Source organism: Rhincodon typus, chromosome 9 (assembly GCF_021869965.1).
Source record: "Rhincodon typus isolate 14 chromosome 9, sRhiTyp1.1, whole genome shotgun sequence".
Taxonomy (NCBI): Eukaryota; Metazoa; Chordata; class Chondrichthyes; order Orectolobiformes; family Rhincodontidae; genus Rhincodon; species Rhincodon typus.
In genome coordinates, this window is record NC_063340.1 from 50271195 (window position 1) to 50294907 (window position 23713).

Here is a 23713-nt window from a genome sequence, read left to right on the forward strand (position 1 = left end):
ACATCATGAACTTTCCTACTCTTTGGGAAAGATCACTCTGCTTCAAGAAAATACAATTCCTAAGGGTACAAAGCATTCCATTAGTATTTAATTTCCTGAAAAATGAATGTAACTCTTATTTGAAACTTTATGTTGATTGAGAGAGGGTTGGAGTGGCTTCGGGAGGAAAGTCACATCACTGCTTATTCTTGACTATCATTCGCTCATGATATTTGATGACAATGAAAATAAAAATGATTTCTAACTGTTCAAATTGCTTAACAAGGTGCATGGTATGAAGCAGCATTACAAAATACATCTGAAAATGATCAACATATGATTCTGGATTTCTCACTTCAACAATGCTGTAGAGAGACTCATCTATGGAAAAGATTACAGTGAGATTACTTACAGTACTGATAGATTTTTTATTAGTCCTCAAAAAACTGACAGAATACCAATATCATATTCTAATAAATCACAATTATCCGCAGTAAGTGTGGATAGTATTCAATAGTGATGAAAATCAGTTACCGTTTAAAACAAGCATTTAAGCTATTATCCTTCATTTCACAGTATAGCCAGAAACAAATTCCATCTACATTCTCAAGAATAAGTAACCCAGCTTCGTATCTGTGAGTTCACAGTGGGCAAGCCATGCACATTCGTAGCGGTCACATCACTGAAAGACAAGAATCAATCTAATGTTTAGTGTTTAAATATGATATCTAATCACTTCTACAGCATAATGTCTGTTAGAAAAGTAGAAATGGTGCACTCCTTCAGAAGTCTTTAGCAGTTTTGAACTCCGGCATACTCCATACTCGTCTGGCTGACTCAAAGCCTTGCTCCACATCTTCTGACACTGTCTTGATATTACTGCTGAAAGGATATATCCTTACTCGTGATTTAAACAATGTCGTGGAGAGACTCAATGTCTGTTTCTTGTTCCATTGCCTGGTTAGCTTACTGGTATCTTGATCTTCCTTCATTTGCTCAAAAGCATCCTGAAGAACAGCCCGGAATAATTGTACTACTTCGTGAACATCTGGCTCATATTCAGCAATCACCTGTCGAAACCTGAGATCAAATAGAAATCTTTATTAAAATATATAATTTTGTTCTTTGACTTAAGGTGCCCAAAGTGAACCTACACTCTCAGCAGAAACCATGCTCCATGGCAGTGAAGATGAGAAAGTCAGCACACCTGAATTCTCCTGTAGTTCCCCACTGAGCACAACAAACTTACTTTGATTGGTTAATAGCAAATATGTTAAATCAGGCTGCACTACTAAGTAAATTATAATCAATGTTGGCACTCCTGATCACTTTTAAGTTAAACCTGTGAATGTGAGCTTGTCTAGATACTAGGTGCAGATAAGAGAGGACTCAGCTGTGATTCTCCTGTGTCCTGGGGTGATGCTTCTTGCAGTCAAATAGTTTCGCAGCATTCACCATTGAGGTCCACTACAGAATAGTAACTGTGTGCGCAAGATGTGACCAGCACATTAAAAGCTATAGCTCAAATGAACTGAATTGTTCAGTAACATAACTACAGCTAAATATATTGCAAACTCAAGATCAGAAAATCATAGTGTTTGTTCCTCTACCCAAGTGCAGAAATTGAATTGGAGGAAGTGGCCAGAGTGTGTTGGATAAAGTACATGGTCAAATCAACAATCATTGAAATAAAATGCAGACAAGGCTAAGTACCAAACAAGATGGAAAAGGAAATATTGACAACAAATGTTGTTGGCGGGTATTGACAGTACAAGAAGAAAAACATCTTCATAGACTTGACACTAAACAAAAGCAAAGCAAAATCAAATGTAGAAACATGACTAAAACAGTTACATATAGTCAATGTGTCGCAAGTCATAAACAAACTGTACAGAGATATGGTCAAACCACATCTTGAGTACTGCATCCAGGCCCAGCTGACAAGACACAAGACAAATGTCATTATTATGAGTGATTCTTTAACAAGGTTAAATTTCTTAAAGTTCTTAGGACTGCATGCACTTCCTGTGGTTGCTGCTTTTTTAAAAATCTGGTGACATTTGGTATGAAGTGAAATAGTATGAGTTTTACATTTATTGAGATATTCCACAATGTTGATCAACTGAGTCGGACGATCACAATAGCAGCAATTTCAGTGAAATATGATGAGAAACAATGTTCCAATTTCCTGTAGGGTCAGAGACTCTTTCCCAGTGCAAGCCAGCTGGGAGTGAGGCATCACCTCAAAGGAATTGAGCAGGACAAAGGAATATCTGGTTTCAGCTCTGGGTACATCTTTTCAACTGAACCTGTAGCTATGGAAATACCAGAATTGAGGCTATTACCTAATCTGTTCAGGTCCAAGGGGAGACAATCCATATACTAAAGCCTCCTGCAGCCTTAGCCTCACTGTTACCCAGCAGCCGCTCTTTTACTAAGAGCATGGACCCCACAGTGGTCAATAGGCAATTCTTTGGCTTACAAGACCCCAGAAATACTTAAGAGGCTTTCTCAGAGTACCCCTCCAGTAGAGGGGATTGATACATCTGTCTTCCAGAAAAGGCATCCCAGAACACTTTTCCAAATGATTCTGCACCCTTCTCTGGTCAAGATGCACCCACTTTGTAGCAGGCACATGCTACTCTCACATAAATTGCATGATCTCACATTGACCCTTGCCACTCCAATGTGATCTAAAGTGGAGATTACAAGAATTTGCTTCCTTCTCACACAGAGACCCCTGGTTCTCTGTGTTACAGACTACAAAATGTGAGATATTGCTGATATCATTTGGTGCAGGCTTGAATGTCTCTGTTGCATAGGATGCCATGAGGTGCCAGGGTTCGAATGGGACAGACAAAGTCAGACGTCTGTGTACTTGTCTCTCACTTCACCTGACAAAGGGGCTACATTTCAAAAGCTTGTGATTTCAAGTATAACCTGGCATCATGTGACTTCTGGCAAAGGATGCCAGCACTGTAGTAATCTTTACAGGCACAGATATTGGTGCCTAGGTCCTGATTTGGGATTTGCATTGTGGCTGTAGCACGTGGCAAAGCTTAGTAACACTCTCCTTTATGGATTACAGGCATCTAAGGCTACAGACTACTCATGGCTTCAGTACAATTACTTTCAATGGCAAAAAAACTCCCCCGTCAGCACTTTGAAATTGGTTTCCACAATGAAAAAAAGGCCAAGAAATATCCAGTAAGCTGCTCAATTGTCAAACCAACTAATCTGATTGTAGTGAATGAACCCTTGAAATAGCTGAACTATTCTTTGTGCCCATTAATACTTGAGTTGTTTGGTGAGTGTAACACAAAAGTCATTCACTGGGGCAGCCCAATATCATAAATGGTTTGCTAGATTCACTCCAGAGATGAAAGGCTTGTCTTATGAGGAGAAATTGAGAAGCCTAGACCTGTACTCTCTGGAGTTTAGAAGGATGAAAGGAGATCTAATTGAGGGATAGAAGATTCTAAAGAGGATTGACTAAGTAGACGTAGAGCAGACATTTCCCCTTTTGGGGCAATCGAGAATGAGACATCAAAGTTTTAGACCATGGGGTGGCAGATTTAAAACAGAGATGCAGAGGAATTACTTCTCTGAGTTGTGAATCCATGGAATTCACTACCCCAGAGTACAGTGGACTCCAGGATCCACAAAACGTTTAAGGAGGAATTAGACATATTTTTAATCAATTATGGGTTGAAGGGTTATGAAGAGCAACAGCTAAGTGAAGTTGAAGCCACATTGAGGTCAGCCATGATCATATTAAATGACCAAGCAGGCTTGAAGGGCTGAATTTCCTACTCCTGCTTTATTATGTTCAAATAAAAGGGTCCAGAGCATAGCACCTTTCTTTAAACACTTGGAATGCAAATTTGAAGAACAACATCTTATTTTCCACCTAGGCACCCTACAGCCCAGAGGACTCAACATTGAGTTCTCCAACTTGAAATAACCTTCCCACCGATTCCCCGCCTCCCCTTCCAGCCCCACCTTCTCCTTTCCATTCCATCTTCTGACCCTCCCTTCCAGCCACCAACCGGATTCATCCCTCCCACCAACCAACCAGGTCGTACCTACTACCAGTGTCCACCTATCATCACCATTCTGCCTCCACCCCTTCCCCCCCACTCCTTTATCTGCAGCTCCCCCAACCCCTACATCCAGTCCTGTAGAAGGGTAATACCTGAAACATTGACTGCTCCTTTCCTCCAGAAGCTGCCTGGCCTGCAGTGTTCTTCCAGCCTCCTGTTTGTCTACAGCAGGTAATATCTTCTGTCATGCACCTTGGATGTCCAGCACTTCAGACATACAATTAGGGCACACACCCCACCTGTCATACTGGATACACCCATTTGCTTTTGAATCTAAGGGGCATGGACTATATGGACTTCAGTAAGGCTTTTGTCAAAGTTCCTCATGGTAGACTGGTGAACAATGTTAGATCACATGGAATATAGGGAGAACTTCCTATTTGGATACAAAATTGACTCAAAGGTAGGCCACAGAGCGGGGTGGTGGTGGAGGGTTGCTTTTCAGACTGGAGGCCTGTGACCAGTGGTGTGCCACAAGGATTGATGCTGGGGCCACTGCTTTTTGTCATTTATTTAAATGATTAGGATGTGAATATAGGAGGTATGGTCAGTAAGTTTGCAGATGACACCAAAATTGGCAGTGTAGTGGACAGCGAAGAAGGTTGCCTCAGATTACAATGGGATCTTGATCAGATGGTGTTTAATCTAGATAAATGTGAGATGCTACATTTTGATAAGGTAAATCAGCGCAGGTCCTGGGGAGTGTTGCCGAACAAAGAAACCTTGGAGTGCAGGTTGATAGTTCCTTGAAAGTGGAGTCACAGATAGACAGGATAGTGAAGAAGGCATTTGGTGTGCTCGCCTTTATTGGTCAGTGTATTGAGTATAGGAGTTGAGAGGTCATGTTGCAGCTGTACAGGACATTGGTTATAACAAGGTGTAGAGCTGGATGAACACAGCAGGCCAAGCAGCATCAGAGGAGCAGGAAGGCTGACGTTTCAGGCCTAGACCCTTCTTCAGATGCTGCTTGGCCTGCTGTGTTCATCCGGCTCTACACCTTGTTACCTCAGATTGTCCAGCATCTGCAGTTTCTACTATCCCTAGGACATTGGTTAGGTCACTTTTGGAATATTGCTTTCACTTGTGGTTCTCTGCTATAGGAAAGATGTTGTGAAACTTGAAAGGATGCAGAAGAGATTTATAAGGATGTTGCCAGTATAAGCGGATTTGAGCTGTAGAGAGAGGCTGATTAGGCTGGGGCTATTTTCCCTGGAACATTGGAGGCTGAGGGATGAACTTATAGAAGCTTTTAAAATCATGAGGAGCATGGATAGCATGAATAGCCAAGGTATTTTTCCCAGGGTTGGGGAATCTAAAACTAGAGGGCATAGGTTTAAAGTGTTAGAGGCAAGATTTAAAAGGGACCTAAGGAGCCACATTTTCATGCAGGGGGTGGTGCGTGTATGGAATGAGCTGCCAGAGGAAGTAGTGGAGGCTGGTACAATTAAAACTTTTAAAAGACACCTGGATGGATATATGAATACAAAGGGTTTGGAGGAATATGGGCCAAATGTTGGCAAATGTGACTAGATTAATTTAGGATATCTGGTCAGCATGAATGAGGTGGACTGAAGGGTCTGTTTCCATGCTGTACAACTCTGCAACCATGACTCTATCGCAGGGTGTCATTGAGTTTCTAAGACACTGCACTTTATATCGTTTAACACTCCTCTTTTTACTGTTTTCTGAGTTGCACCATGAATGATCAGCCAGTGTTTTTTTTAGAAAAGTTGCTCTTAATCTTAGCGCTGTTGAGAAGAAGTGTCTGTATTTGTAGCTTGGATAGTTATTGCTGCACCTCCTACGGCAACGTGCATTCTGTTCATCCTACCAAATACTGAATGAAAAGTTCTTGAATGTATAACAAGATGAAACAGAATTGTTCTTAAACTTTCAACTCATTGAATCGCACTATTAAAGGGTATTAATCATTTTAGTAATATAGAGCCATCAGGATAAGCAATTTACACTAATCACAGCAAATTTGAGCCTTTACATTCAGTACTTTGTATTTACTTCTAATGTTGGTCATTCAAAAGATTTAATTCTTCTCGTTGGTGATAATACTGAAGTTAAGGATTATGTTTGGAAGCAGTTTGGAAAACTGTGCTGCGTGATTGTATCGTAATGCTGTATATTATATTTCTGAGAATGCTGCCTGATCAGAGGAGGTGATCAGGACATTAGTGCATACTCCATTTTCAGTGAGATTGTAGGTTGGCATCGCAATATGGAGAGAAATCCAGCCAAGGTGTAGGCTGGCTTTGGCATGATGGGTCATAGAGCAGCAGGCAAAAATCAAAGCAATGGTGTAGTCTCCATCCTCTTTATCTAACACATAAGCCTGTGGCCTAAAGGGATCAAAGGATATGGGGTGAAAGCAGGAACAGGGTACTGAGTTGGATGATCAGCCATGATCATACTGAATGGCAGACTGAACTCAAAGGGTTGAATGACCTACTCCTGCTCCGATTTTCTATATTTCCACTTCCAAAATTTTATTTTGCAGGATTCATGTAGTAAAGAGATAGATATACTTTTACATTGATACAAAATAGATGAACAGCAATTGTTGGCATTATGGTTAAACTATTTGGGTAGATCAAAATTAGTTAGACTCATGTGCTGCAAATCTCATCTTTTGATCACAAAGAAACTTCAGGACAAAAGTTATAGTTTGGGAAAAGCAAACAATGGAAGCAAATGTTGTTGCAGGATAAATATCAAAATGTATCAGGATATTAACTAAAATACAAGGCCTCTGTCATTGTACATCTAATGATTGAAGGATAATAAGCTCCCAAAGTTCATCTTGGCATCAAATTAGACACTAAATGGTCTCTTTCTTTAAATTGCATAAAAAGAGATATAAAACCCATGTTGTTCTTTGACTGCCTCCAAGATGACTTCCTGTTTTGGATAAGTATTGTTCATATTTTTGCAGGAAGTTGTTTACATGTGGAGAACGACTTGAAATTTATTTGATCTCAGGGTAATTTATTATTGTTTCAAAACACATAATTGTCAAAATGTATTACTATCTCAATCTCTTCAAACCTATCATTAAAAAGAATAAAGGAATTATTCTTCTCCTCTACCACTTCTTAGTCCACATTCTCCCCCCAGTTACCTCTCTATCAAACTGATTCCACTGTTTTTGATCTCAACTGGGAAATCTATAAAGCACAATAAACAAACGATGGTATTATAAGTGCTTTAAACAACAAGTCACCAATTTCAGGTTAGTGCCATGAAACTACTAAAGAAATAACATGAGAACTGAAAGATATGAAGAGAGGATTAGCACTGGAAATCAACTGGGCACTGGGATGAAATTGACAGCAGTTAACAGCATAATAGCTCATGGGTGGGAATATTTTGTTAAAAATATAGACGGATAGATAGGTGCACAAAGGTGGAAATGCAGAAGTGAGTCTCAGACCCTGCATTGTGAAGGACAAAAGATGGGATAAGTAGTGGTGTGGTCCTTTGAGATGTATACTTAACACATAATTAATATTCCAGGGAATATAGTGTTAGAGTTTGCGTGACTGAATTCAGTATTTGCATTGGAACAAAGATTAGCAGATCTTGAGGACCTAATTGACAAACATGTAGTGATTAAATGATGATTAGAAAAGCTGGAATGAAAATGAATTAGTTTTTTATCTCAACTCATTAAAGTTGAGAGAACGGGACAATAAGAAGGAAACAGCAGTGAAACAGATGAGATAGAAAGGCACATCCACCTAATCTGGCACATGACTGAAATTGTCATTTTACAAGGATGTGCCACAATGTTAATCCTGGGGAGTTTTGGGGCAGATACATGGGGAAAAAAAATTGGTAAGTGACCTACATTTCTAGAAGTGGTACTATATTAATATTCAGGCCACTTTTAAATTCCATTGGCTGACCTCCCACCAGAATGGGTGAAGGGGTCAGTATCGAACAATATAAAATTAGGCAGCCTGAAACACCCACTGACTCACAGCTGGTGGGATTGGATTCCAAGTGCATCTCACAGAGATCTTAGATTCCAAGAGTGGGGATAGGGAAGGAAGACAACAGAAGTCAGAGATTTCTGTGGCCAGGCACCCTTCAGAAATGAGGGAAAACAAAGCTAGGTGCAAAATGTTCCAGGAATCTGAGAAAAGTGAACTATGATCAGATTAGTGGCAGAATCAGACAAAAAGTCCAGTGAAGGCAACCTTCATGTTGGGAGCATCTCGCTCCATCTTTTATGCTTTCCACAATTGGCATGGTGAGTTGCCAGTTAACGGGGATTATTACTGGACAAACACCTTGTTGACAAAACTCACCAAACAAGCTTGTCATCAAGAAAATTCAACATGTAAACCATTGCAGGTACCTGGCAGATTCAATTCATTGCTTTCTCTGAACAACCTCCATGTTGGACACTGGCCAACAACATTTCAATGCACACACCATAGGCAACAGGTCACATATATCCCATTCCCATCAACATGGGCATCAGACATGTGCCAGTCCCTAAGATCCCTCAGAGCACATCTCTAATCCACTTGCAAGATGTTTCAGCAATTATCATTGTAATGCTACTGCATGGACACTATGCACTCAGTGACGCATACCTAGCATGTGGACTGAGTAGTCTGCATCTTCAGGCTCTCCACTCACTGTCACTGTACTCACTCATAGTGACCCTACCTGGATGCTGTGAACATCTCTGCCTTGAATTGCCTTGCCTAGCCTTTGCCCCATCAGGCACAGACTCCAGACTCATTTGACTTCTGTTTTGGGTTATCACTGACAGAAAGGAAGGAAGATTGTCTTGGCTGTCAAGCAGGCCTCAGTCAAGGGGATAGTCTTTGTTCAGGATCTCCCAATACAGCAGTCAAGGGCAGACTTTGTTTAATGTCTAGGGCCTTGGAAACATTCATTTAGTCACTCGGGCTTAGTCACAGTCAGGATGGTCTCCACATAACGGGTGAGGAGTTGTAGGTTGGGCAGCCCACCATCTGTCTTGACTCTCTCTGTCCTTTTGGGGTTGTTTTCCTCCTAGAATGAGAGAGATGCAGGTATTAAAGAAGATGAAAGTGGCTGGCATAACTATGTACTTTGAATACAGATGGGGAGGTGTCCCAAACAAGAGAATAGGTGGCACAAAGGGCTTGCGGGGTTAGTGCAATTGATGGAAGAGTGAGACTGGTAAAGCTAATGCTTTGATGGGAGGCACAGCAGGAGCAAATACGGAGTGAGGATGAGGTATCAAAGAGAACATTATGCTGATAGAGTGGTCAAGGTCAGAAAGCCTTCTTCCCATGGAGTTGTTAGTTCCTCCAGACAATTGAGAGTTCTCTAACCCTGGTGGCACCCTCAGACAAGGTGGCCATGACCTCATGTCATGGACCTCTTTGCTGGCCTGGAGTGGCTGGTGGTGGTTGGTAAAGAAGTCCCAGCTCAGCGCCACCCCAACCAGCAGGACCTACAGGTCCATGCACACAAAGCGAGGTGGTTTGACCCTGTTTGCCACATCTGAGGCAAATTTCAAGAACCATGCAGAGCAGCCCAGGACTGACAGGGCTTGACTGGGTACCCAATAGATTTTTAAAGAAGGAATGGGCATGAGGGATGTTGGTGAATTCTAGAATACTCACTGAGTGACGAGTTGCTCTGGGACCAGCATGTGACAAAAATGGGGCTGGAATTGGATGTGAGGGATGTCATTAAGGCAGGGTTGGTGGTTAATGAAGTGTGTTTTTAAGACGTAGTTAACCAGCAATCTCAGTAAGCTTCATGGCAGAAATCCCTCCAGAAAACTCAATACTTAGTGAAAAAAAACATAATATTCAACACCTTGTGTTTTTTGACCCCTGCATCCCAACAGATTCTGACTGTCTTTTAACTGGCAGGAAAGCTTTAACAGTTCATTCAATCTGATTCTAATGTATTTAGCCTTTTAAGATCCTTCAATTTGCTTAGATTTTGCAAACCTGCTGGTAGAAAGATCCATGCAATTTGTATAAATATCAGTGTGCAGAAGCATTACCTAAGTACCAGAGGCCCACAGTAAGAAGGGTGGATTTTGGAACAAGCCTCTTCAAGTTCTAGCCTCTCTCTTGGAGACACTTCGTAACTATGTTTGGGATGACTGATCAGCCAGCTGTAATCTACTCCTGTTTTTATCCTCCTGTACTCATTCTCCCGTTCTCTCTGCATCTTCTCAGCTTGTTTCATCTGCCAGCTAAGTTCCATCATGAGGGTTTCAATGATCACATCTGTGGGTTTCCTCTGGGAGTAATTTTGAATAGGCTTGCTCCATTTAAACCAGGATGTTATTGGCATTGTTCACTGATGCAGGATTCTGGAAGTACAAAAAGGAAGATTTAATGATCTACACAGTTCGCTCTTAATGACATATTGCAGTTCCTTACTTTTTGTCATGATTGATTGGACATCAAGCCCCATTATTCCCATAGACATCACAAATGTGAAAAGATTTAGTCAAACTACCCAAAATCCCCAGTTTATCTAACTGACAAACTCAGGCTAAAAGAAAGTACTCACCTGTACTTAACAGGAAAATAACTGTTTATTACAAACTACTATTCTTTAACAATAGCAATTAGGAAACATCAGTTGCTAACTTACAACCCTGCAACTCTATACCTTCTTAAATTCCCTTCTTCACAAACAGACAGACACACAATACAAGCAAGACATGAATATTAAGGGTGGAAAAAGATAAAGACCAGGGATTACAGTTCAATAGCACCAGTCTGGATCTCAGGATTTAATGAACTGCCCTTTCTTTCGAGTTTTTGGTATTGACACAAGATTGTTGGCACATCAGTGCTCTCTTTTATTCTCTAGTTGAGAATAGTCTTTAGATAGGATTTTATTCCTTTTTCAACAGGGAATTTTCAGAGAAAAGTGAATGGAAGATAGCTGGCAGTTACTGGAGACTTTCTAGTACCTCAACGTACGAGAGAGACAGTTTTTTTTATACTTTCTCTTTACAAGCTAAGTAGTTGTCTGCTACACTGCTCCTACCAAAACAATGGTCACCTGGTCAGGAGACAATCAGAAGTTGTTGCCAAGTGGTTTTCTCTCAGTTCTGAATACACTGGCTCTGTGTTGTTTGCTTCTACCTTCAATATTCCAGAAGAAAGCAACATTGTACAGCATATAAGTCACAGTGTGCTCCAGAGAACATAGTTTTAAAAACTGCAGCCATCTATTTGCTCACAGTCACCTTGCTTTAAAATAATAGCTTCCTTTTCAATCCACAGTCGAAAAAAACATTAGTCCATTAACAGGTCTGTTTCAAATTGTAATTGGACCAATTCATAGGCTGTCATTGGACAGTTTTTCCTTAACTCAAAGAATCTAGATGCACTCTGTCTCAAAATATCCATCCCTCCGTTCCAAAAAGTAACATAGGGCATAAAATAACTAAATGCTGTAAGATTCAGCCCTGAATGCAAATTACATTGAATTTGTTTTTGAGGGGTTCACACTAAAAGGCCTAGCAAGATTTCTCACTGTGTCTTACCAAATGCCCCTCATTAATTACCTACTGTGTCCTGATTATATCCCACATGAATAATTCTATTCCCATATCAATATGCGCCTTTCCCAGAATGGATTGCTTATTGGGTTTTCACAAATTACTCACTGGTCATTCGCCCAAAGACCAACATCCTGGTGCCAACATTAAATTTAAGAATCTGCTCAGCACCCAGATGAGCACTGGCATTCTGAAGCTGCTAGGCTTGGTTGAGACAGTATCTGAACATGTCAAAGAAGGAAAAGATAGTACTGTGATTCTCCAAAAGGGACAAGGTGGTCCTGGTGGAGAGGTGATACAAACGAGGGGCATCCTCTTCTCAGAAGACTGACAGAAAGCAGTATATCACCAGGCTCTGGCAACCTCATCTGAGGCTACTACCCAAGACAGTACCATCTCAACAGTGTGGTGGAAAGGCCAGCAGTGCCTCAAGAAGGTCAATGATGTCTTCCGCTCTGCCAGTGTAAGTGCCACACTCTTCTCTCTACTTCACCCTTGATCTATCACCCACTTGCCTGCTCTGCCACTCTGACTACTGCCTGTAACACTTTTCTTCACTTGTTCTCGTTGATCCACAATCTCCCACACCACTAGCCCTGCATGCCCTCAGCTCTGCCTACTCACTCTCTCTGAACACCTCAGCACCTTTCCCCTACCTGCAGCTACACTACCAACCGTGCCACCCAATTTCATCTTGCTTCATCCCTTCCTTTCTGTCAATCCAGGAGACGGTAGCCCACAAAAGACTGCTTATCCCCTATAAGGAGAGAATGAGCTGCAGAAACATTAATGTCTCACCAATCAAGTAAGAACCAAAATAGAAATTTCTGGAGCAGCTAAGGAAGTCTGGCAGCATCTGTGGAGAGAAATCAGAGGTAATGTTCTGGGTTGAGTGACCTTTCCTCAGAACAAGTAAGAACCACTTTTCATTCCACTGCATCTCACACACTAACTCCAGTGTCACTTTTACTTATAACCACAGACCACAATATATTCCCTGTCTCTTATTTTGTGGGCACTGCCAGGATGTCCACCACCTCTGCAGAGAAATGACCAGCTCCCCACGAAAGCCATTATGAGAGAACAGAGGTCACAGAGGAAGGATTTGAAAGGTTGATTCCTGTGACCGACCCCCTTACTTCCTCACATACTAACGGTGAGAACGTTAGAAAGTGTGGAAGCACAAGTTGGTGAGACCCTCACTACAAAAGCTGCACAGCTGATTGAGGGAGAACTGCCCCAGGCCACTGGGATTGCCAGTGACCAGGTACCTACTCAGGCCTAGGCAGGAGAGGACCCAGCAGTGGTGTCAGTAATCTAGGACCTTGTCCACATGCAGAGGGAGGAATAGGAAGAGCAGACAGAGATGTGGGATGCAAGCACCCTCACTGCTGAGAAGGACAGCGAGTCATGCTCTCCTCTATCCATCTTCTATCCGCCTCCCACTCTCTCCCAATTTATTTCAGAACCCCCTTCCCCTCCCCCCTTTCTGATGAAGGGTCTAGGCCCGAAACGTCAGCCTTTCTGCTCCTATGATACTGCTTGGCCTGCTGTGTTCATCCAGCCCTGCACCTTGTTGTCTCGGATTCTCCAGCATCTGCAGTTCCTACTATCTCTGAGTCATGCTCATCTGTCTGCCTCCATGTACTGGTTGGCAGCTGCCATGGACACCCACACTCAGCATCTGCTGGAAAGGTGCATCCATCTGTTGCCCCACCCCAGTGGTCCTCAGGACCAAAGGCATGGTGAAGTGGGTCACGAAAGGACTCAAGATGCCCTTCCTAAGAAAGGGGGAAGGGCTATGTCAGGAGACACACAGCCAGCAGAGGGAAACCACACACAGGTTCCCCAGAAATCTCTCACTCCAGAGGTGACCAGGCCAATCCAGCTCCACCCAGCCCACCCCCACTCCTCCACCCTTTGGAAGCCTAGGACGGTTCACTTGCCTCTGGCAAGACAACCTCAGCATGGCACAGACAGAGGCACAAACGTCCCTGGAGTCACCCAACCAATCTCCAGGGCCAACAGGCTCCACTTCCAAGCTGGCTGCTTCTAGCCCAGCTGCAGAACATGGACTGCTCTAGGATATAGGGGGGAGGGAGAGAAGGAACAAAACCTGTTGAGAGCATTTTCATGTTAAGGGTGAGATTGCACTGTCCACAAATCTTCACATTTGTATATATTTTCAATGTTTTGCCTCTTCATTCATTTGTTTGAGCTCCTCTCTAGCCCCAAATGCAACTGAACCAGCTTGGTGGCTAGCTTCATGTCCACACTGAATGGATGGCTGTGCTGAGAGCCAGCTACAGCATCTGGAAGCAAGAGGAATGAAGATGTTTTCAGGGCAATGGATCCTGCTGATACCATTGCCCCTTGCCCTAAAATATCCCGGTTCTTTCCCTGGCTTATGTGTCCAAACTTGCTGGTGGGAATGACCTGGGCAGTGATGCCTGGGACAGGAAGATGCAGAGAATGGAGGGAGCTGATGTGTTTGGACAGCTAGGGATCAGGAACCCCGCAGGTCTTTCTCATGGTCACAGTCACTCTTTCTTCCGTTGCGTATTCCTGATTTCCACTTTGTTGAAAGGTGACACAAAACACTCTTCAGCCAGTAATTTGCAGCCTCTGCCTTTCTGTATCAGTGAGGCCCTGAGTCTCCAGGTCCACTTTCTCATAGCCCTTGCCCATAGCCTTCGCACATCCTTGCCCAATCTATGTCTACATGAGCCTGCACCTGCCCACACTCAACACTCCCCCCAGGCCCATGCCCTGCTCCGCCCACACACCACCATGACTGCACCCCCACCCCCAAGACCCTGACATGAGGTGACCGTGCCACACACAGTCATGTGCTGTCCTTTCCTTGAAGCCCTGGTGCTCCCGACTGTGGACGAAACCCTCTGCATGACCCCATTCCCATCATTCTCTAATGCCCACCCTCCAGCCACCAATCACAGAAAATAGGTTTCCAAGTCTCCTTGCCATTCCATATGGGGAGCCCCTTACCTCTCCCCCAACCCCATCCCACCTCACAACTACCCCTCCCACCAACACTTCCCACTTCTGACACAAACACATTTCCTTTCCCCTTAGTTTCTGTGCTCCGACCTGTTGTATTGGTTATATTCATTTCTGGGGTGTAGGCATTGCTGGATGGCCAGCATTTCTTGCCCATCCCCAGCTGCCTTTGGGAAGGTGGTGGGGAGCTGCCTTATGTCCTCAGAATGGCCACTGTGGAGCCATAGGGCTGACTGTGATTCGTACTGCAGACTGCAGAGGCCTGATCAAGAACAGGGTCAATCCCCTGGACTGGTATGGGAGGATGCTCTTGACTGACTGTGCCAGGACCCCTCTGACTGATGGGTCTCTCCATGTGTTTCAGTGAAGAGTAGTCACTGATTGCGTGGTGCACATGGAGTGTGTTTGCCACATAAGCTGCTGGCGCATGGTGCAGGTGAGAGATGAACGTAGCTCTGTAGCAAGATGATCTCCCGTCTTTCACTGACAATTGTTGGCCAACAAACCATTCAGATAATACTCTGCCTTAACAAGCAATAACCCCATTAATTGGCTACTCTCTGCTGCCTAGTGAGAAACCTACTTCACTGCTTAGCAAAAACATAAACGATGCATGTGAAGTTCCCAACATATTAAGAAAACATCACTGGACTTGTCCAATTCTGCCAGAAATCTTGCCATAGCCCATGTCACTCAGACCCCTGTAAGATTCTGTCCATAGTCTTGTATTGCTAAAGCATACACCATCTAATCCCACTTGATCTTCAGATTGCAGGTAATACAACTCCTGTACTTTTAAGCTGTATAGCAGTGTCAGACTTCCATTTTCTAGTTCATAATTCAAAAAGGAAAAGTATATGTGGTTCATTACAGTATTAAAATTAATTTCATTTTTGCACTTTGAATTTTCACCTTTCCTTTTCCTGAAGGTAGGAGTAATGTACCAGGATGATGCCAGTGCTCCATTAATAAATTTCATTCTAATAAATGTTCAGACAGGGAAAATAAATGCACATCATAACCGTCAAATGGGATGGACAAAATCCTATTGGATATTGTTATGGACCAGACCAAACCCCCTCAAATTATTCAGAAGATAGCCTAGGCCCTAACTTTTTGTTATTTTAAAAGGTAAATGTAAGGTTGCATTCTAGATGCAATTCGATTGATTAATCTACCGGATTTAAAGCAAAACAGATTTTATTCATCCACTATAGGTAAAATACAACAATAGAAAGAAGGAATTGGAATATCTTAACTCCACTGGAAAACAACAGAACAATAGATACAGTAACTATTACTAATTAACTGTTCCAGCATAGCATCATGCCATTAACACAGATATAGCAAAAGGCAAATTCAGAAAACAGATTGTCTCACATGCAGTTCTCCAATGCAGGACATCAAAAGACAATTCTGAGAGAAAGAGAACTCCAGCTTTCAGCTGTAGCAAAGAGAGAACTGACAGCTTTTGACAACTCCTTCAGCTTCTGTTCAAAGCTAAACTAAAGATTATGGTTCTGTGGGAACATCTCTTCACACCCACAGCTTCTATTTTTCCAGTTTATATAAAGAAAGCCCCAAGGCCTTACAAGCTATTTGCTCTAGTGGTTCTGGTAGATTGCTCACTACCTCTTCCTTAAAACTGCTCTTCAAAAATAAAGACAAAATAACCTCCCAAAGCCACAGCATTGCCACAATTTCCATACAAACATATTAACAAGTGATTGAGCAGTAGACAATGGCCAGACTCCTGACCATCCAAGCTGCTTATCTGAATAATCAACTGCCTGACGCACACTTGCCACTTTGTTACCAACTGCATCAAGACACACAATTGTCCAAGCCCCAGAACAAAGGCAACCACTTTGGGGGAAGAATAGCTTATACACAGGAAGCACCATCAGGGAGCGAAACACTGAACAAAGACCAAGATGTCGAAGACAGGAAAAATGCCACAGAAGGTGCAGAAATAACCAATGTTATCCAAGAAACCCAGGGGCGACACTCCACTCTGTTTTTGTTTCAGATTTCCAGTAGCTCTAATGTTTTGTTTTAATTGTAAAGAAGTGGTGTAGATACATTTTTAAATAAACAAATAAGTGGTTGGTATTTACTACGTACATCTGCAACACCATACAGAAAAAGTCCCACAACTACATCAACATGCTCGAGCCTATGACAGCCTGGAGTACTTCTGCAGCATTAAAGAGCAGCTTTTCCAGCATTGGTGGCTTCTGGTATTGAAGATGCCACTGTTTCAATAGAAGGCTTTTGAATTAGTTGGTTTTGTGCTAAACTCTAGCATTCCTTCTCTAAACCCTTTCAACATTCCTCCTTTTAAAATGCTTCTTAGACCCTGCCTGTTTCACAAAGATTTTGACCATTTGTTCTGATATCTCTTTCTGTGGCTTAGTGACTGATTATCAACAATGCTCCTATTCTGTTACTATGTTAAAGGTGCAATATAATGCATGATTTTGTCATTTCCAAGTCCTGATGGAGATGCTTTGGAACGAGCTAACACTGATCAGTATCTTCACTATGTTTGTTCCCAGCGCCAGTGGGTTACTATGGAAGTATATAGATAATCATTGATTCTCTACAGAAACATTCTTCCCTTGCACCCCTTTCAATGCCTCCACAGGATGGGCTTCAGACCTGGACTCTGAATCTCATGTCATGGCAAGAGAAGAGTGTCAGAAGCTAATACACCAGGTGGCACAATTCCAGTGACTCACCTCTCACTGAGACTGCACTTCATAGATGTAGTAGATCAGAAATATAGACAAGTATGGTAGCTTGCTCAAAGGATGGGTGTGGTGTTAAAACATTGTTAAAGATAGTTTCCAAAAATCTCAATCAACTATCTCGTGTGAAGCAAAAGTGGGATGAGCACAGAGATCATTGAAATAATTTGTCTGAATGTTTTTAGGTTAGAATAGTAGGAGGGAAGTGGAAAGTGCTGCTTTATAAAGGAATTTAGCAGACTTCTTCAATAGTGAGTAATCTTTTGAGAATCTGGGAGAATAGGTGAAAGAACTTTTTAAGTTGCAGTAAATCTTTCACGGAATCTCCAGCTAAAATTAGGATGCAAAATGTAACAGTGTCTGTTCAGTCATTCATGAAATCTTCTGTTAATCTCATGACAATACAATTTGACTCCATTTGGATGTGTTCAAGTTAGTATCTCATATTCTTCTGTATAATGTTCCAACATTGTTTTTTAACTTGTTTTAATTCGAGTCAATGGCTGTTCAAGCAGCTTGGTTCATGTGTAAGGCACCTACTGTTTAAACAAAAGCTTATAATGTTGTGTTTTGAGTAATATAGGTATTTGGCACAATTTTATTCCATAAATACAAACAATTAATAATGATTTAATAAATAAGAGTACAATATACCTGTATCTATATCAATTATGGAACAAACAGAACTGAAGACAACTTGTCCCCATAATGTGTCCAATAACGCAATTAGTTTTTCTCACTCTTAGAATAAATGTATATATGTGAGCATATAGATAAGATCATGGCTGATCTGAATTTCTTGCAAGACAATTTGTTCATGCTGTTGTGGACGGGTTGAGGTAACTTGGTAGTGATGCATTAATTAAGAGGAAATATTATGGAGGAAGACTTTGTTTATTCATTCATGGGATGTAGGCATCACTGGCTGGGCCAGCATTTATTGCCAATCCTTAATTGGCCAGATGGCAGTTAATAGTCAACCGCATTGCTGACGGTCTGGAGTCACATGTAGGCCCGACAGCAGTTTTCTTCCCTGAAGTATTAGTGAATTAGTAATTAGTGAACCAGATGGATTTTCTGACAATCAACAACAGTTTCATGGTCATCATAAAACATCATCATCAAGACTAAGCCACACAGAATATTGACAGATTTATAGCACTAGAATAGTTATATAAATAAAGAATAGAATGTTATTAGGGGCATCATAGGAAGGTACTAAGTAGTAGTCTAAATTGCGTCAATGTACGTGTATGTGAATACATGAATGTGATAAGATTGAGTTACAGTTACATAGACATGTGCAAATGTGAAGTTGTGGCTATAACAGTGACCTGTTTCTGTGAAGGGCAAGGCTTGGTATTAAATATTCCCAAATATAAGTGTTATAAGTATATAATTAAGGGTTGATTGTGTTTTAGCACATCTTTTTTAGTTTTGGGGATAAATGTTTAATAGTAGAAAATGGGATAATTGCAAATGAAACACACTGAAGTCTGGTGTATATCAAACATTGATTCATGCTAATTTAATAGGATATGCATGTTTGCTTATTTGAATCAGAATAGAAGAGTTTATTTATCTTGGGTGTTAGAACTAAATTGGCTTGAAAACAGAGCTTTGAAAGGGTGTAAAACTTACAACTTCATGAAGAAGAAATTGCAAGTGGGAATACTAAACTTTAAAGGTCAAGTTAAAAGCACCAGGTAGTGTCATCATGGAGACAGATGGAGCATAAGACAATCCTATGATTTCACCTAATCTGGGTGTGTGTTTGCTGGGAGAAGGTCATGGCAGGTTGAAGCCGTGAGAATGCTGAAGGAAGGAACTGGCTTCAGGTAGCACAAGTGAAGCAGACTCCATGCAGTTAAGGGAAGAAGTCCCTGAAAGCCACTGATAGTTCAATACAGCTGGGAGTGGGCATGAAGGAAGCCCATAAACAATAACTGCTTGGCACGGCTGAGAAATATTAAAGCTCAAAGACGTACCAGGGTTAGTGCCAGCTTAGTGAAGCTAGCTGTTTAATAACAGTACCCATGAATGGTGTGCAGTCTCAAAATTCCAATGCAACACAGTCTCAAGGGAAAAGACTGGACTACCTGGACATGCATAATCATTGGCATTTGGGAGAGTTCCCGACCTAGGTCTTCAAAGGTGAAGAATTTGAATCTGTTGTAAAGGAGACAGGTTTCATGAGATTTGGTTACCCACCGTGTGTCTAACATCTGGGAATTGCTGAGAAATAGACCTGTCCTGCGGATATTAGCTATTTAATGTGCTCTGTGGGGTGTTCAACCACAGTTTGTCTGTTAACCCATTGTCAAGTCTAGATGTTAGAGTGCATGTACTCTACAAAGTTGTATATAAATTTTAGGTTGATTTACTGTTCTAACCTTGTATTGTTAAGTTTATTTTTGTTCAGAGCTATAGAATCTTATGGTTTTCTTACTTCAGCAAGTGCCTGGTATCTCAATGTTTCTGCAGATAAAGTATTGATCTCTATCCAAAATGTAATATAAATCTGGCTTATCAACAGAGATGATAACACAATTTGAGTGGCACTTGCAGGATCTGAAATCCACAAAAAGTGCCAGGACCGACTGAGTTTTCGCAGTGAATTTTGCTACACATACCGAAATGGCTTTACAGATCTTCCAGCTTTTCTGGAGAAACAAAGTAGATATATCCCTGAAAAATCTGCAAAGAAATTAAAACAAGGAAAGTTTACTAGTATTAGCAGAAAAATTCTATCCAGAATTAAAAGCAGAAGCAAAATAAATAAATAAATAAATCAGACATGATTGAGGTACTGGTGCTGGATTTGAAAATGGAAGGAAGAAAATTAATCCAAATGGTGGTTATGTTGAATTAGATGGAATTCAATTGCAGTGGGAGCAGCAAGAAAAATGAAATAGATCAAACAAGAAAGAGATAAGGAAAAGCAAAAGATTTGAAATTTGGAATGAAAAGGATTGATCAAGAAAAGAAAGAAATATGAAGGTTTCAAACTGAACTTCAAAGAGAGAGAGAGGGTAGCAAGTTAAGAAAAGGCTAAGAAAAGAGACAGAGCTTCACAGAGAACGAACTCAAAGCAATTACTCGCATAAAGAGACTCTTGGATCATTGGGTGTTGGAGTCTAATCGTTTGGATGAGGAGGAAGTTCTCATGTGGAAGTTTGACTTTAACCAAGAATCTTCAATTTAATTATTACATTTACAGAAGAAGGAGTTGAGAGATACTTTGTATCATTTGAGAAAGATGAAGTGCCCAAAGTAATTTGATAGGTTCTGCCAGGTAAAGCTATGAAAGTTTACCTGAATCTTTCAGAAGAACAGTCTTCAGATTATGAAACAGTTGAAAAGACTGAAAGCTTGTTCCTGAATCTTGTTATTTAATGTTTTAGACAGTAAAGAAGAAACACAGTCGGACATTTTGTTATGAACCGTTTGCAAGGTTTAAAACAAATCTCTCTCCTTTTTCTGACCATTTGTCCATAAACACATTGGAATTAGTTTTCTCCCTTTAAAAGAGGGAGCATGTTTCTCCCCCACTCACATACTGTTTGTGGACTTTGACGTTGTAAGGGCTGTAACAACATCTGTTAACATTAAACCAGAAGTAGTGTGTATTTCACATGCTTTAAGATCCAGGGTAACACTGTGATACAGGCAGTCTTACAAGAATACATGAAGGGATAAAGTGATTATTCAATTAATAACAATTTAAGTACAAAGTAACCAGGATGCCACTTTAATAATGTCCCTGTTTTTCAAATGGAGTTTAAAATTGGAAGTCGCAATGTGGAATTCTTTTGTGGGGATGATTTGATTGGCTAATCAGTAGTTGAGGATTGGCAGCAGGTCTTTTTTTTCCCACACTTAAAATCTCTTTGAAAGTCTTCTGGAGGTTTTGCTGGCAAACGAATTCTGTCTGCTTCACTGTTTTGATGGAAGTTTTATTTTCAGAGAGCATAAATACAAGTTTGGTGTCTTTGTGTCAGGGGTCAGAGGCTTTCTCTTTGTAACCTGGAGTTAGTCGAATTGATATTGTCAGTAGATGTTGACTGTTGCAGTGCCGACCCCTAAACGAACCTCTATTCTAAAACTGTCTTGTTTAAAAGGCAATTGGATTCAGCACTGTTAAACCACGTGACCTGCAAGGTCTTACAAGAAGGGTAGAAACAGTTACCAGAAACAAATGTTGGCATTGCAGGTAACCGCAGAATGAGCTACAGACTATTGGCTACATGGAAAGTCATGAACACATCTTGTAGGACAGGTGTAACCCTCGATTCTATTGTGGAAAGATTTCCTCTCCCTTGGAAACTGACGTCACTGTATCAGGTTTTTTTCACATTTAATATTCCAAACCCACCAGGAGCTGCATGAAACGGTGATTTTCTAACATTGACACCTGAGAAGTTTCTGGTGGATTATTGCGAGTCTAAAACAGTCAATGAATATATATGTATAGCTACGTATAACAATTGTTTTTCACTCAGTGACACATCTGTTAAATTCACTAGGGGAAAAATAAATGTCGGAAGTAGTTGAAGGCTAAAGGGAGATTTGAATGGGATTGTTTTTCAGAGGGTGGTGGGAGTTTGGAAATCACTGCTGGAAGTGTGGTTAGTTCAGACACTCACTCTTATAAGCAGCATTTAGATATTCGGTTGTGTTGCCACAGCTTCCAGGGCTACAAAGCAAAAGCTGGAAAACGGGATTAGTGCAGTCAGATTTTTGTTGATCAGCACTATAAACATCTCTAAATCCATGAGTCTACAATTTTGTGGAATGGGCAGGCAAATGGCAGATTAATCTCAATGCATATAAACGTGGGATGATTCATTGTGGTAGGAAGAACATGGAGACACAATATATATATAGACATACATCTAAAGGCGTTCATTGCTATTAATTTGATTGCAAATCCCTAGTCCACTGTTAGTGACCTTAGAATGTCCATCATGCTATCCTCTCCTTTTCCTGTAAGTAGTGATGCAATGTAATTATTCAGCATGTCCGCGTTTTTTTTTTCATAAGCTGATAAGTGATATCGTTAAAGCGGCCCAAATCACTCCTGACACGTCAACTTTCCTCATTCATTTATAAATAATCGGAATGGTTTTGAAATCTCATGTCATTTTATTTCCACATCCCCGTTTTGTAGCTGTTGCTGTCGATACTTGTCTTTTTTTTAAATCTTGGGATCTGTGTTTTAGTTTTCATTTTTGTATGCTTTCTCTCCTCAATTTGATATTGTCTGATGTGACTTTAGCTACCCAAGGTTCCGTTGTTGTCAAATCGAACTCTTAATCCTAACCGGTTTAAATTTGTCTGTAACACGTTAAAATCTCTGAACAGCTCCCGCTGATCCAATGTGATTTTACTCATTTAACAGACTTTCCCATTCAACCTGGGCAGACTTATCTTGATGAAGTCGGCCTTTAGAATCTCATTTGCTATTCAGCTAAATGTCCACACACCTTTTAAACTGGCTCATTACTGAATGAAAATATGGTCGCAGAACACAAGAAATTCACTGCCCTTATGCTGACTGATACTAGTTAATGTAGAGTTATTATTAGGCACATTATATCATGGAGAATGAATATTGCTTCATAATACTGGTTTTGTTTTACTATTTTTTTCTCTCTCCTTGGGTAATAACACCAAAAGGTAAGCCTCAATTTCAAATGGAAACAAAAGGAACAATAGTTTCCAGTTGACTGCTCTACTGTTCACAAAAGTATTCATATAAACAGAGCCGATGAGTTCACAAACATCAACATTACAGACAATAAACAAAGTGCATCGCTTACTCTCGTCAAGAGCCGAGCCTCCTTATTTAGAAACCATCTGAAAGTGCGCTGATCTGCCTGGGATGTGGAACATTCAATCAGATCCCATGCGGGGATTTCGAGTTTTTTGATGCTCAAAGTGAGCGTTGGGCGGACCAGGTCAGAAAGAGAACGGTAAGAGTCCTCCTTCTCAGGACCTATTTGCCTCGGTTTTACCATCACGAAGATGATTCACTGATGAAGCCCTCACTCTTCTGTTATGATTCGCAGTTGCTATAGAGACTGTCTAAGCCGATTTCCACAATAAGCTTTGTCTGTAGCGAACCGTGTTGCGCAACCCTGGATAGAAAGGGACTGGGTGAAGTTGCAGTCACGGTGCGATAAGGTAGGCGAGAATTCATGCACATCCAAATAAACAGGCAATTAGTCATCTTTATCTTGTTTCATCAGCACGAAATTGGGACATGGGTCATTAAGTAGATAGTATCAATTACTTCCCAGATCGAAATA

At 41.2% G+C, this 23713-nt stretch overlaps 2 protein-coding genes across 5 annotated transcripts in view; both read right to left on the reverse strand.

Moving 5' to 3' along the window:
- nek2 (NIMA-related kinase 2) overlaps positions 1-23713 on the reverse strand; it is a 527130-nt gene that overhangs the window by 111186 nt on the left and 392231 nt on the right. The gene's annotated exons all lie outside the window — the stretch shown is intronic.
- rd3 (retinal degeneration 3, GUCY2D regulator) lies at positions 420-23547 on the reverse strand. 3 transcript variants are annotated; one of them, XM_048600608.1, is made up of 4 exons: positions 23225-23546; positions 20036-20099; positions 10114-10428; positions 420-1059 (listed from the first exon to the last, which is right to left on the reverse strand). In XM_048600608.1, exons 3-4 carry the CDS (start codon positions 10407-10409, stop codon positions 762-764), a joined length of 594 nt encoding a protein of 197 aa, XP_048456565.1. In that variant the 5' UTR covers positions 10410-10428; positions 20036-20099; positions 23225-23546; the 3' UTR covers positions 420-761. The 3 variants fall into 3 exon arrangements, with proteins under 3 accessions (XP_048456565.1, XP_048456566.1, XP_048456567.1); XM_048600609.1 differs by lacking the exon at positions 23225-23546 and adding an exon at positions 20718-20811; XM_048600610.1 differs by lacking the exon at positions 20036-20099 and having other exon boundaries at positions 23225-23547.